Source organism: Heptranchias perlo, chromosome 28 (genome assembly GCF_035084215.1).
Source record: "Heptranchias perlo isolate sHepPer1 chromosome 28, sHepPer1.hap1, whole genome shotgun sequence".
NCBI lineage: Eukaryota > Metazoa > Chordata > Chondrichthyes > Hexanchiformes > Hexanchidae > Heptranchias > Heptranchias perlo.
The window spans coordinates 3,665,646-3,679,294 of NC_090352.1; the positions used below are offsets into that span (position 1 = coordinate 3,665,646).

General features: G+C 46.7%; 1 protein-coding gene across 2 annotated transcripts in view; it reads right to left on the reverse strand.

Annotated features, from left to right (window-relative positions):
- The window catches only part of atp2a3 (ATPase sarcoplasmic/endoplasmic reticulum Ca2+ transporting 3), a 230,672-nt gene that overhangs the window by 57,466 nt on the left and 159,557 nt on the right, over positions 1-13,649 (reverse strand). For both annotated transcript variants that reach the window (XM_068007934.1, XM_068007933.1), the window contains exon 9: positions 2,483-2,571. In XM_068007934.1, the coding sequence (XP_067864035.1) occupies positions 2,483-2,571 (89 nt within the window). The remainder of the gene's footprint in view (positions 1-2,482; positions 2,572-13,649) is intronic.

The window sequence follows — 13,649 nt, forward strand, 5'->3', positions numbered from 1 at the left end:
CTGTGGAAAGGCCAGACAAGTTAATGTTTCAAGCCCAGTCCTGATGATGGGCCTACACCTCAAACATTAACTCCTCCACTCTCTCCACAGAAGCTGTCTGATCTGCTGAGTGTTGCTAACATTTTCTGTTTTTGTTTCAGATTTCCAGAATCTGCAGGTTTTTGCTTATTTTTTTCACCCTAACTGTAAAAAGATACAAGAAAAGAATTTTAAATAGCATCGTGACAGTAGGAGTAATGGTGAGTCATGAGATATCATAATAGCAACACCAAGAGAACAAGTGTGCTGGGGATTTGATCAGGAGAGTTTTTTTATATAGTCTTATGGGGATGAAGGGAGGATGAGAAAATAAGAATGAGAAACAGACGGAGAAAATGAGAAAGCAACAGAACAAGAGAGGGGAGAAGAGGAGAATAACTGAAAGAGGTGAGACGGAGAGAGCGCGCGAGCGGGAGGGGGACAGCATGCAAGCGAGGGGGGAGAGAGAGAGCGCGAGCGAGGGGGAGGAGAGAGTGGGGGAGAGCGAGCGAGCAAGAGTGAGCGAGCTGGGGGGGGAGAGAGCGAGCGAGGGGGGGAAGAGAGCGAGCGGGGAAGAGAGCGAGCGAGCAAGGGGGAGAGAGCGAGCGAGCGAGCAAGGGGGAGAAAGCAAGCGAGCAAGGGGGAGAAAGCGAGCGAGCAAGGGGGAGGGAGAGAGTGAGCGACGAGGGGAGGGAGGGAGCGAGCGAGTGGGGAGGGAGGGAGCGAGCGAGTGGGGAGGGAGCGAGCGAGCAAGTGGGGGAGGGAGAGAGCGAGCGAGGGGGTGGCAGAGAGCGAACGAGCGAGGGGGGAGGGAGAGAGCGAGCGAGCGAGGGGGAGGGAGAGAGCGAGCGAGCGACGGGGGGAGAGAGAGCGAGCGAGGAGGAGAGAGAGCGAGCGAGCGAGGAGAGAGAGCGAGCGAGGAGGAGAGAGAGCGAGCGAGCGAGCGGGGGGGAGAGAGCGGGAGCGAGGGGGAGGGAGGGAGCGGGAGGGAGAGAGCGGGAGCAAGGGGGAGGGAGAGAGCGAGAGCGAGGGGGAGGGAGGGAGCGGGAGCGAGGGAGCGCGAGCGAGGGGGAGTGAGGGAACATGAATGAGTATAAGACAAGGAATGAGTGAGAAAGAATGAGTTTGAGAATGAGAGAAAAGAGCATAAGAATGAGAAATAGGGAGAGAGAGCAGGAACGAAAGAGGGTAGGAATGAGACACAGAAAGAAAGGAGAAAAAATAAGAATGAAAAAGAACATGAGGGAGAGGAATGAGTACGGTCAGACTAATTCATCTTTTATCGTAGGTTCAATGTCTCACAAGTCAAGCAGATAATGGGTAAAAGCTTCAAATTCAAAAGAGTCCAGTTGATGACAGCTGAACTAAACAAGCCTGTCAGACGGCCTCTGAAAACCCAGTGAGGATTCATGGAATGTGCAGTGTGAGATTGGTCCATTCAATTAACAGACACTGTACAACCAACGAGACTAAAGTAACAGCCTGTTCTAAAAGGAATCTTAACCCAGAGCCCAATGCCAGGTGATTAGACTTCAGGGAAGCAGCTCCCGCTCAATGGATGAACTGATTCCATCACTGCAAAGTGGATTGAACTGAACTCTGTTACAGAGCCATCACCCAGCTAGCAACTTCAGGTCAGCTCCATAGCAAAAACCACCCTATTATGGCTTAGGATCAAACTTCAGAGTCTTTAATTCGCTTCTTTGATTGGACCAATTCATTTGAAGGGGAATGAGGAGAAAATATAAATCGGATCAAAGATCATTTTTTTAAAATTGGAATTCTCACAGCACCTGCTCGAAATCAGACACAGTTCATGTTTTTTAAATCACTTATTGGATTTTCTGTCTAACTTTAACATTTCCATGCAGTTGGCCTCAGGTTTTTTTGGGCTCATCGCTGGAAGTGTCAATGCCAGCATTCTGTAACTCCTGACAACACAGAGACGACAGGTATCTACTTACAAATTCATTAGCAGAACTCTACTTGGCATTAGTTACACTGATTCAAATCTCAGCCCACTTTAAAATACCATTTCAGGCAAATCAGCACAACGCTGGGTGGGGGCTGGTGAGCGGAGACATCTTTAAGGCTTTGCCCTGAAACAAACCTACACTACACCCCCCTCACTCACAGTCCATGTCTCACCCAGTCTCCCCCTCACTCACAACCCTTATCCCACCCAGTATCTTCTCACTCACGGCCCATGTCTCCTCCCACACAGCTCCTAATTGTGTGAAAATTGCTTTCAAGGCCAGCCAGTAACTCACACATCAGTAGACTAGCAATCTGATGATCTGATACCCACCCATTGGCATCAACATGGTACATTTAGTAATGCTGGTGCATTATTCATCAATTGTCACTGGATATCTATGGCACGCTCTAGAAATTCATTTTAGTACCGAGTTCAGAGCAGCCGATGTTAAGAGCTCTGTAGACATGGAGTATTGGGGTTACTCACACTTCTCCCTCAGGAGCGTAGGTGGATCCAGTGATGTTGAACTCATGCAGCTTACAGTTATCCCCCACCACGGTATCAACGACAAACATCTGCAGGAGAGAGAGATTAGATTAGGTTAAGACGTGCATGGTGAGTTCCTCTCCTTTACCACAGAAATACTTTCTTTGAGATTCCCCATCGATACCATTCAATATTTTGAAACATGTTCTTCCCATGCCGCACACCCTCCTCCTGTATCCTATCATCTTCCTAATTCCTTGTGAAGTACAGAAGAACACATAAAATAGGAAAAGGCCATTCAGCCCATCAGGTTTGGTCCTTCCGCAGACTCCACCCTAGTACGGACGCTACCTCACCCATTTAATCTCCTGAGGGTAACTTCCTCATAAATTCTTCCTGATTCCCAATGGTAATCGAAGCAAAAACTATTTATTAATTCTTCCATATTCAACCCTGCTGCCCCCCACAGGCAAACCCTGTCTGGGGTCTTTGTATCCGAAGGAGTATTTGGGCTTGTTTTCACTCAGCAGCAGGATAGAAATCAGGAAACTCTCTATCAGGGAAACCCCCATGCCAACAAACCTGGGAACAATAACACGACTCAGCATTCCCATCAGCCCCTTCAAGTACAGACTAGTCCTGCTGTGTACAGTCTTTCCAATCAACCAGCATGTATAACTTATGAATAATTAACTATTACACTCGATTATAAGGTGCAGGGTGACTGCAAACATTGACTTAAAGAGCGTTCCACTAAAAGCCAAGTGCAAGCAGACAGTTGTTGATGAGGAATGGGATGTAGCTACAAGGTTCTGGAGTTTCGGGCACGCATTCAGAAGGAAAATCAGGGCTCAGCAAAGTTTTTTTCCTCAGAGTTTGCTGTTGTAAACAGGCACCAGGTAAATGTCTGGTGGATTACTCCTTCTTGTTAATATCTGCACGATTAGCAACACACAGGATGCTGTAACCGAGCAACCACCAAGCATCAACTGTGAAATTAGTTCACTTGATGTGGCAATTACAGACATCCTACTTTCTCCCCTCTATTCGAAACAATACCTTGTATAAATATACATAGCAAATAGGTTTTTTTTTAAAAAGGGCAATGTTTTCTGATACGATCAAGGATAAAACGCATGCGTGAGAAAGGGCCTCATTCCTCAGCACAAAATCCACAGATAAATAAGCTGCCTGTCAGCTATGTATGGAACTGCTCAATGTGATTTACTGCTCCAGATCTGGACTTTGATTGCAGAGGTTTTGGCTTCATTGGTGTGGGAACTTACTTTCATTTCCAAATGGATTTCACTTATTAATTCTTGTAATAAATAACGCTCGCATGTGGGAAGCCCACATGGCCAAAGAGCTCCATGCCTTGAATTAAAGAAACATCTTGCATTTATCTTTCCTGCTATGTTACAACAGTGGCTACACTTCAAAGAGCTTAATTGGCTGTAAAACATTTGGGACGTCCTGAGGTCATGCAAGGCACTAAAGAAATGCAAGTCTTTCTTTTATATCGGACCTGTCGAATCCTCAGGACATCCCAAAGCACTGCCAGCCAATGAAGTACTTTTGAAGTGTAGTCACTGTTGATACATAGTCAAATACGGAAACCAATTTGCGCACAGCATGGTCCCACAAACAGCAATAAGGTAAATGACTTGATGATTTGTTTTGGTGATGCTACTTGAAGGGTAAATGCTGGCCGAGGACACCAGGAGAACTCCCATGCTCTTCCTCAAAATAGTGCCATGGGATCTTTTAAATCCAACAGCAGACGGGGCCTTGGTTTAAGGTCTCATCAAAAAGACGGCACCTCCGGCAGTGCAGCGTTCCCTCAGTACTGTCAGCCTAAATTATGAGCTCCAAGTCTTTGGAGTGGGGCTTGAACCCACAACCTTTTGAATCAAAGGTGAGAGTGCTACCAATGAGCCACGGCTGACGCATTTCTTTTTGGAGTACAGTGACTGTCGCTACGTAGGCAAACAGGTAGGTGATGGACATGTTGAAGAATTGAACATTCCAGATTCACACCACTGAAAGGCTAATTTCAGACCAAGAACCTCTTACATTAAAGGTCCTACACTCTCTCCTCCCTACCTTCCCCACACCCACACTTAAACTGCACCTTAAAACAACATTACTCCTCGTTCCCGACTTTAGAGCGATGTTGGACTCCGGCCTCCAAACCCTGTCTGCTGAGTCTCTTGGAGTGAAGGTCTAGTTAAGACCCGTCTATCACGGACATTGTTGGGATTCTGTTTGCACAGCAGTCACAGAAAGACCAAGATTGGATGGTTAGCATGTGTACGCAGTCTCTCATAGATACTTAGTTGCCTGTGAGTCAAAATACCTGAAGAAGATTTCAATCATTCAGGTGATCATAGCTTAGAAACTACTGGCATGTGATATCAGAAGACGAAGACTTAAAGAAGGAAAATACTTGAATTTATATAACCTTTTCACGACCTCAGAGATGTCCCAAAGCGTTTCTTATGACATTTGTCTTAACTGTTATTTTATCCCATTTTGGATTCATACCAGAGATAAAATAGTGAGTGAGGAACATCATATAAATGTGTTAAGTGCGTGTCCACTAACAACAACTTGCATTTATATAGCGCCTTTAACGTAGAAACAAGGCGCTTCACAGGAGCGTTATCAAACAAACTTTCACACCGAGCCTCATAAGGAGATATTAGGACAGGTGACCGAAAGCTTGGTCAAAGAGGCAGGTTTTAAGGAGTGTCTTAAAGCAGGAGAGAGAGGTAGAGAGGCGGAGAGGTTTAGGCAGGGAATTCCAGAGCTTAGGGTCCAGGCAGCTGAAGGGACAGCTGCCAATGGTGGAGCGATTAAAATCAGGATGCGCAAGAGGCCAGAATTGGAGGAGTGCAGAGATCTCGGAGGGTTGTAGGGCTGGAGGAGGTTACAGAGATAGGGAGAGGGCGAGGCCATGGAGGGGTTTGAAAACAAGACTGAGAATTTTAAAATCGAGGCATTCCCGGACCGGGAGCCAACGTAGGTCAGCGAGCACAGGGATGTTGGGAGAATGGGCTTTGGTGCGAGTTAGGACACGGGCAGCAGAGTTTTGGATGAGTTCAAGTTTACAGAGGGTGGAAGATGGGAGGCCAGCCAGGAGATCATTGGAATAGTCCAGTCTGGAGGTAACAAAGGCATGGATGAGGGTTTCAGCAGCAGATGAGCTGAGGCAGGGTCGGAGATGGGCGATGTTACGGAGGTGGAAGTAGGCGATCTTGGTGATGGACCGAATATGTGGTCGGAAGCTCAGCTCAGGGTCAAATAGGACGCCAAGGTTGCAAATGGTCTGGTTCAGCCTCAGGCAGTGGCCAGGGAGAGGGATGGAGTCAGTAGCTAGGGAACAGAGTTTGTGGTGAGGACTGAATACAATCTTCCCAATATTTAGTTGAAGGAAATTTTTGCTCATCCAGTACTGGATGTCGGACAAGCAATCTGACAAACGAGAGGCAGTGGAGGGGTCAAGTGACTAACATCACCAACAGTCATACCTAGGCTTTTAGACTTGCACCGGATATCATCAGCTGAAGGAGATCCCAAGCTTACGCCTTCTAGCACAAATTCACACGCAGAGAAGTACAGATTTCTGCTCTTAAAACCACAATTTTAAACATTCAAGATGCTGACTGTGAAACATTGTATTTTGCTTCTAATTGATGGTTAGCAGTTGGCTGAACCACACCACTTATCACATCATAAACTGGAGAGGCAGCTGTGAGGAGCACACAAAGCACAAGGCCCTTCTGGTTCACACCGCTACCTTAATACCACAACAGCAACGTTAATGCAATGAGGCCAAAGTTTGGTTATCAGCAAAAGAGCTATGACTGAAACACTCCAACTATCCTTTCTGAGACATGACTCTTTCTCCTGACCTGATGATCTAATAAGTGAATTTTGGGCCCAGTGAGAAATGTCAGTTTTCACTTTCTGCATCCAGCACCGCAGATTCTCAGGATGGGATAGTTTGTGTCCGATGTGGGGTAAATCACACTATGAGAATGTCAATCAGTGCCAATAAGTATTCAATTATGGACATTCTTCTGGCCACAACTAACATGGATGAAGCAACCCCACTCATTTCTTGGAGGGCCCTTCCAGCCAGCAGAGGGAGGGAGAGGGAGAGAGAGAACAAAAGAAAGAGAGAAAAGGAGAGCAAGAGGGGAGAAAGAAAGAGAGAAGAGAGGGGGAGAAAGAGAGAGAGAGTAAGAGGGAAGAAATTGTGAGAGAGAGACAGAGAGACGGGGAGAGAGGGGTGGTGGGGAGAGAAGGGTGGTGGGGAGAGAGGGGTGGGGGGAGAGAGGGGGGGGGGAGAGAGAGAGAGAGAGAAAATGAAAGAAAGGAGAAAGAGCTCCCATATTGTCAGTGCAGGCTGATATCAACCCAGGTGCAACAGACTATCAACAGTGCCCGTGTGTACCATCCCATCCAGTACCCTTATGTCAAACCTAATATCTCTGCATGCAAACACTGCCCCAAAGCTCTGCTGTCCAGCCACATCCAATCGTGAATGGTGGTTAACAATTAAACAACTAACGGGAGGAGGAGGCTCTGTAAACATCCCCATCCTCAATGATGGCGGAGTCCAGCACGTGAGTGCAAAAGACAAAACTGAAGCGTTTGCAACCATCTTCAGCCAGAAGTGCTGAGTGGATGATCCATCTCGGCCTCCTCCCGATATCCCCACCATCACAGAAGCCAGTCTTCAGCCAATTTGATTCACTCCACGTGATATCAAGAAACGGCTGAGTGCACTGGATACAGCAAAGGCTATGGGCCCCAACAACATCCCGGCTGTAGTGCTGAAGACTTGTGCTCCAGAACTAGCTGCGCCTCTAGCCAAGCTGTTCCAGTACAGCTACAACATTGGCATCTACCCGACAAGGTGGAAAATTGCCCAGGTATGTCCTGTCCACAAAAAGGACAAATCCAATCCGGCCAATTACCGTCCCATCAGTCTACTCTCAATCATCAGCAAAGTGATGTGAGGAGGAAGCCTCCGAAAGCTTGTGAATTTCAAATAAAATTGTTGGACTATAACTTGGTGTTGTAAAATTGTTTACAATTATCAGCAAAGTGATGGAAGGTGTCATCGATAGTGCTATCAAGCAGCACTTACTCACCAATAACCTGCTCACCGATGCTCAGTCTGGGTTCCGCCAGGACCACTCGTCTCCAGAACTCATTACAGTCTTGGTCCAAACATGGATGAAAGAGCTGAATTCCAGAGGTGAGGTGAGAGTGACTGCCTTGACATCAAGGCAGCATTTGACCGAGTGTGGCACCAAGGAGCCCTAGTAAAATTGAAGTCAATGGGAATCAGGGGGAAAACTCTCCAGTGGCTGAAGTCACACCTAACACAAAGGAAGATGGTAGTGGTTGTTGGAAGCCAATCATCTCAGCCCCAGGACATTGCTGCAGGAGTTCCTCAGGGCAGTGTCCTAGGCCCAACCATCTTCAGCTGCTTCATCAATGACCTTCCCTCCATCATAAGGTCAGAAGTGGGGATGTTCGCTGATGATTGCACAGTGTTCAGTTCCATTTGCGACCTGTCAGATAATGAAGCAGTCCGTGCCCGCATGCAGCAAGACCTGGACAACATCCAGGCTTGGGCTCATAAGTGGCAAATAACATTCGCACCAGACAAGTGCCAGGCAATGACCATCTCCAACAAGAGAGAGTCTAACCACCTCCCCTTGACATTCAACGGCATTACCATCGCCGAATCTCCCACCATCAACATCCTGGGGGTCACCATTGACCAGAAACTTAACTGGACCAGCCACATAAACGCTGTGGCTACAACAGCAGGTCAGAGGCTGGGTATTCTGTGGCGAGTGACTCACCTCCTGACTCCCCAAAGCCTTTCCACCATCTAAAAGGCACAAGTCAGGAGTGTGATGGAATACTCTCCACTTGCCTGGATGAGTGCAGCTCCAACAACACTCAAGAAGCTTGACACCATCCAGGACAAAGCAGCCACTTGATTGGCACCCCATCCACCACCATAAACATTCACTCCCTTCACCACCGGCGCACTGTGGCTGCAGTATGTACCATCCACAGGATGCACTGCAGCAACTCGCCAAGGCTTCTTCGACAGCACCTCCCCAACCCCCGACCTCTACCACCTAGAAGGACAAGAGCAGTAGGCACATGGGAACAACACCACCTGCACGTTCCCCTCCAAGTCACACACCATCCCGATTTGGAAATATATCGCCGTTCCTTCATTGTCGCTGGGTCAAAATCCTGGAACTTCCTTCTTAACAGCACTGTGGGAGAACCTTCACCACACGGACTGCAGCGGTTCAAGAAGGCAGCTCACCACCACCTTCTCAAGGGCAATTAGGGATGGGCAATAAATGCCGGCCTCGCCAGCGACGCCCACATCCCATGAACAATTTTTTTTTAAATGCAGCAGAAATTAAAAAGGCGGGTGTTGATCAGCCCCTCGATTTAATTAATCCATTGATCTTGCCTGTGGCACGTCATCCCTTTCCGTTACTATGCTACTTATCACTGTGAAATAATAGGTCACATTGTTCGATGTGTAGGTTTAATTAATTGTACAGCCCAAGTAATTCAATTGCCTCAGTTTAATCAATAACAGTGGGTAGAGTTGGCCAAGAAGGCTGATCGAGTTGGCAGACCTTTGCATCTCAGTTCTAAAAACACAAATCCCACAACAATAGTAGCACAATGAAGCCAGACATCAATGCTTGGCAATGTACAGCTGCTGAATCAGAACACTGGTGCTACCAATAGACATTCCCACTTTCCAGCACCTTTACCCGTCTTAGCACAGAGCGAAATATCAGAAAATCAAATCCTGTCAAAACACAACTCAGACTGGAGAAGGTGCAAAAAAGATTTACTAGGATGATACCAGAACTGAGAAGTTATAACGATCCGGAAAGATTGAATCGGCCGGGGCTCTTTTCTCTCAAAAAGAGAATGCTGAGGGATGACCTGATGGAGGTCTTTAAAATTATGAAGGGGTTTGCTAGGGTAGACGTAGAGAAGATGTTTTCACTTGTGGGGGAGTCCAAAACTAGAGGCCATAAATATAAGATAGTCACTAATAAATCCAATAGCAAATTCAGTAGAAACTGGTTCCTGAAGGTGGGGCAGGCCTGACTCATCTGAGTCACAAACAGTAGAAAAACAGGGGCCTGTTACTGCTAACCGAGCACGGAGTGCAGCGGAGCACAGAGTGAACACTTCAGAGTTTGGTGAGTGTGGGAGTTCGGTGAAGTGGGGGAAGGAGGTGCTGCTTTGCCTTGCTTTTCCTAACTTTTTCCCCAGAGTGGCAGTGGACCTGAGAGTAGAAGACTGAGAGTGGGGATAGAAGCAGCAGCAGACCTGCAACAAGAAACAACTACCGTGCGACGTCGCAGGTGAGGCAGGAGAGTCCGAGAGGTGAGGACAGTATAAAAGGAGAGACCGGAAGCGGGAGGAGAGTCCGAGAGGTGAACGCAGTGTAAATCTATGGCAAGTCATGTCAGCAGAGCTCGCACCGTGATATGCTCCTCCTGCATTATGTGGGAAGTCATGGACACTACCAGTGTCCCTGGCGACCATGTGTGCAGGAAGTGTGTCCAGCTGCAGCTACTGGCAAACCGCATTTCGGAGCTGGAGCTGCGGGTGGATTCACTGTGGAGCATCCGCGATGCTGAGACTATCGTGGATAGCACGTTCAGTGAGGTGGTCACACCGCAGGTAAAGATTACGCAGGCAGAAAGAAAATGGGTGACCGCCAGGCAGAGTAAAAGGACTCGGCAGGTAGAGCAGGAGTGCCCTGGGGCCATCTCCCTCTCAAACAGATATTCTGCTTTGGATACTATTGGGGGAGATGGCTTATCAGGGGAAAGCAGCAAGAGCCAGGTTCGGGGCACCACGGGTGGCTCTGCTGCACAGGAGGGGAGGAAGAAGAGTGGCAGGGCTATAGTGATAGGGGATTCAATTGTAAGGGGAACAGATAGGCGTTTCTGCGGCCGCAAACATGACTCCAGGATGGTATGTTGCCTCCCTGGTGCTACGGTCAAGGATGTCACGGAGCGGCTGCAGGGCATTCTGGAGGGAGAGGGTGAACAGCCAGTAGTCGTGGTCCATATCGGTACCAATGACATAGGTAAAAAAAGGGATGAGGTCCTGCAAGGTGAATTCAAGGAGTTAGGAGATAAATTAAAAAGCAGGACCTCAAAGGTAGTAATCTCAGGATTACTACCAGTGCTACGTGCTAGTGAGTATAGGAACAGGAGACTAGACAGGATGAATGCGTGGCTGCAGGGATGGTGTAGGAGGGAGGGATTTAGATTCCTGGGACATTGGGACTGGTTCTGGGGAAGGTGGGACCTGTACAAGCGGGATGGGTTACACCCGAGCAGGACCGGGACCAATGTCCTCGCGGGGGTGTTTGCTAGTGCTGTTGGGGAAGGTTTAAACTAGAGTGGCAGGGGGATGGGAACCTGAGCGGGGAGTCAGAAGGGAATAAAGTTGAGAGCAGCAAGAGAGGGGAAGACCCAGGGGAAATTTACAATACAAATAGTACGAACAGTTGTTCAAGAACAAGTGAAAGGGAAAAGCGTAGAGCAGCAGAGAGAAAGTGTACTTTAGACACTACAGGTAAAGTGAAAACTAGAAGGCGTAAGGCGATTAACTCAGCATCAAAGCTGAAGGTCAGGCTAGGGTGTGTGGCCCAACTAAGAGTTCTATATACAAATGCACGGAGTATAAGGAACAAATTAAATGAACTACAGGTTCAAATTCAATATGACATGATAGCTATTACTGAGACATGGCTGCAGGATGGTCAGGATTGGGAACTAAATATACCGGGTTATAAAGTCTACAGGAGAGATAGGGAAAATGGAAGAGGGGGAGGAGTAGCCTTAGTGATTAGAGATTAAATCAATTCAATGATAAAGGAGGATATAACGAGAGGTAAGCAGCCAACAGAGACCTTATGGGTTGAATTGAGAAATAGGAAAGGATCTAAGACTATAGTGGGAGTTGTGTATAGGACCCCTGGCAGCAGCTCTGAAGTGCTAGATTGTATAAATGCAGAGATTAGACAAGCATGTTAGAAAGGCATAGTGGTCTTAATGGGGGACTTTAACCTTCACATAGATTGGGGAAAGCAGACTAGCAACTGTGAGAAAGGTAGTGAATTTCTTGAGTGTGTCCGGGATAGTTTTCTACAGCAGTATGTCCTAGAGGCAACAAGGGGGCAAGCCATACTAGATTTAGTAATGAGTAATGAACCAGATTTAGTTAACAGCTTAACTGTGCGTGAACATCTATCCAATAGTGATCATAACATGATCGAGTTCAATGTAGTGTTTGAAAGGGAAAAAAGTGAGTCAGCTGCTCAGATTCTAGACTTGGGTAAGGCCGACTTAAATCGTCGAGCAGAAGTTGATAGCCAAGTTCCGCACCCATGAGGACGGCCTCAACCGGGATCTTGGGTTCATGTCACGCTACACGTAACCCCACCAGCAAAAAGGGGGAAAAAAAGTTATGTGTTTTAATATTCTCTTTCTCTTTCTCTGCCATTTGGGTCTCTTTCTTTCTGTCTGTGTAATTGACACAATGTATATCCAGTGTACTGGGACGTGCTGTTCTCCGTGACTGGCCTGTTTGAACAACAACGACACCTTTTGATTGGTGTGATGCTGTCCTAGCCTAATATAAGATATGCGATTTGAGAATCTTTCACTCATTCACCTGACGAAGGGGATAATCTCCGAAAGCTTGTGATTTTAAAATAAAATTGTTGGACTATAACCTGGTGTTGTAAGATTCCTTACATTTGTCCACCCCAGTCCATCACCGGCATCTCCACATCAATGGGATGAGACAGAGACTGTCCACAGTAAACTGGGCAAATCTATTAATGGGTAAAACGACTGATGATCAGTGGGAAATGTTTAAAGAAACATTTAACGTGATACAGAATCGGTTTATACCCCTGAGGGGCAAGAACTCTACTTGCCAAAAAAACAGCCATGGACAACTAAAGAGGTCAGGGACAGTATAAGACATAAGGAAAGGGCATACAAAAAGGCAAAAAATGGCACAGATCCTGGCGAATGGGAAAGATACAAAGATCAACAAAGGGTCACAAAACAGATAGTAAGGGCTACAAAAAGAGAGTATGAAAAGAAACTTGCAAGGGATATCAAAACCAATACGAAGAACTTTTATAGTTATATTAGGAAAAAGAGGGTGGTCAGGAGCAGTGTTGGCCCCTTAAAAACTGAAAGTGGGGAGACTGTCATTGAGAATGGGGAAATGGCGGACATGTTGAATAATTACTTTACGTCAGTATTTACAGTAGAAAAAGAGGATAGCATGCCGGAAATGCCAAGAAAACTAATATTGAATCGGGGACAGGGACATAAGTAAAGCAACCGTAATGAAGAAAATAATAGCACTAAAGAGTGACAAATCCCCAGGACCAGATGGTTTCCATCCCAGGGTTTTAAAGGAAGTAGGTGAGCACATTGCAGATGCCCTAACTATAATCTTTCAAAGTTTTCTAGATTCAGGAACTGTCCCTCTAGATTGGAAAATTGCATATGTCACTCCACTTTTTAAGAAAGGAGAGGGAGGGAAACAGGGAATTATAGACCAGTTAGCCTAACATCTGTTGTGGGGAAATTGCTGGAGTCTATAATTAAGGATAGGGTGACTGAACACCTTGAGAATTTTCAGTTAATCAGGGAGAGCCAGCATGGATTTGTGAAAGGTAGGTCATGCCTGACAAACCTGATTGAATTTTTTGAAGAGGTGACTAAAGTAGTGGTCGGGGAATGTCAATGGATGTTATTTATATGGATTTCCAGAAGGCATTTGATAAGGTCCCACATAAGAGACTGTTAGCTAAGTTAGAAGCCTATGGAATCAAGGGAAAAGTATGGACTTGGTTAGGAAATTGGCTGAGCGAAAGGCGACAGAGAGTAGGGATAATGGGTAAGTATTCACATTGGCAGGAAGTGACTAGTGGAGTCCCGCAGGGATCTGTCTTGGGGCCTCAATTATTCACAATATTTATTAACGACTTAGATGAAGGCATAGAAAGTCTCATATCTAAGTTTGCCAATGACACAAAGATTGGTGGCAT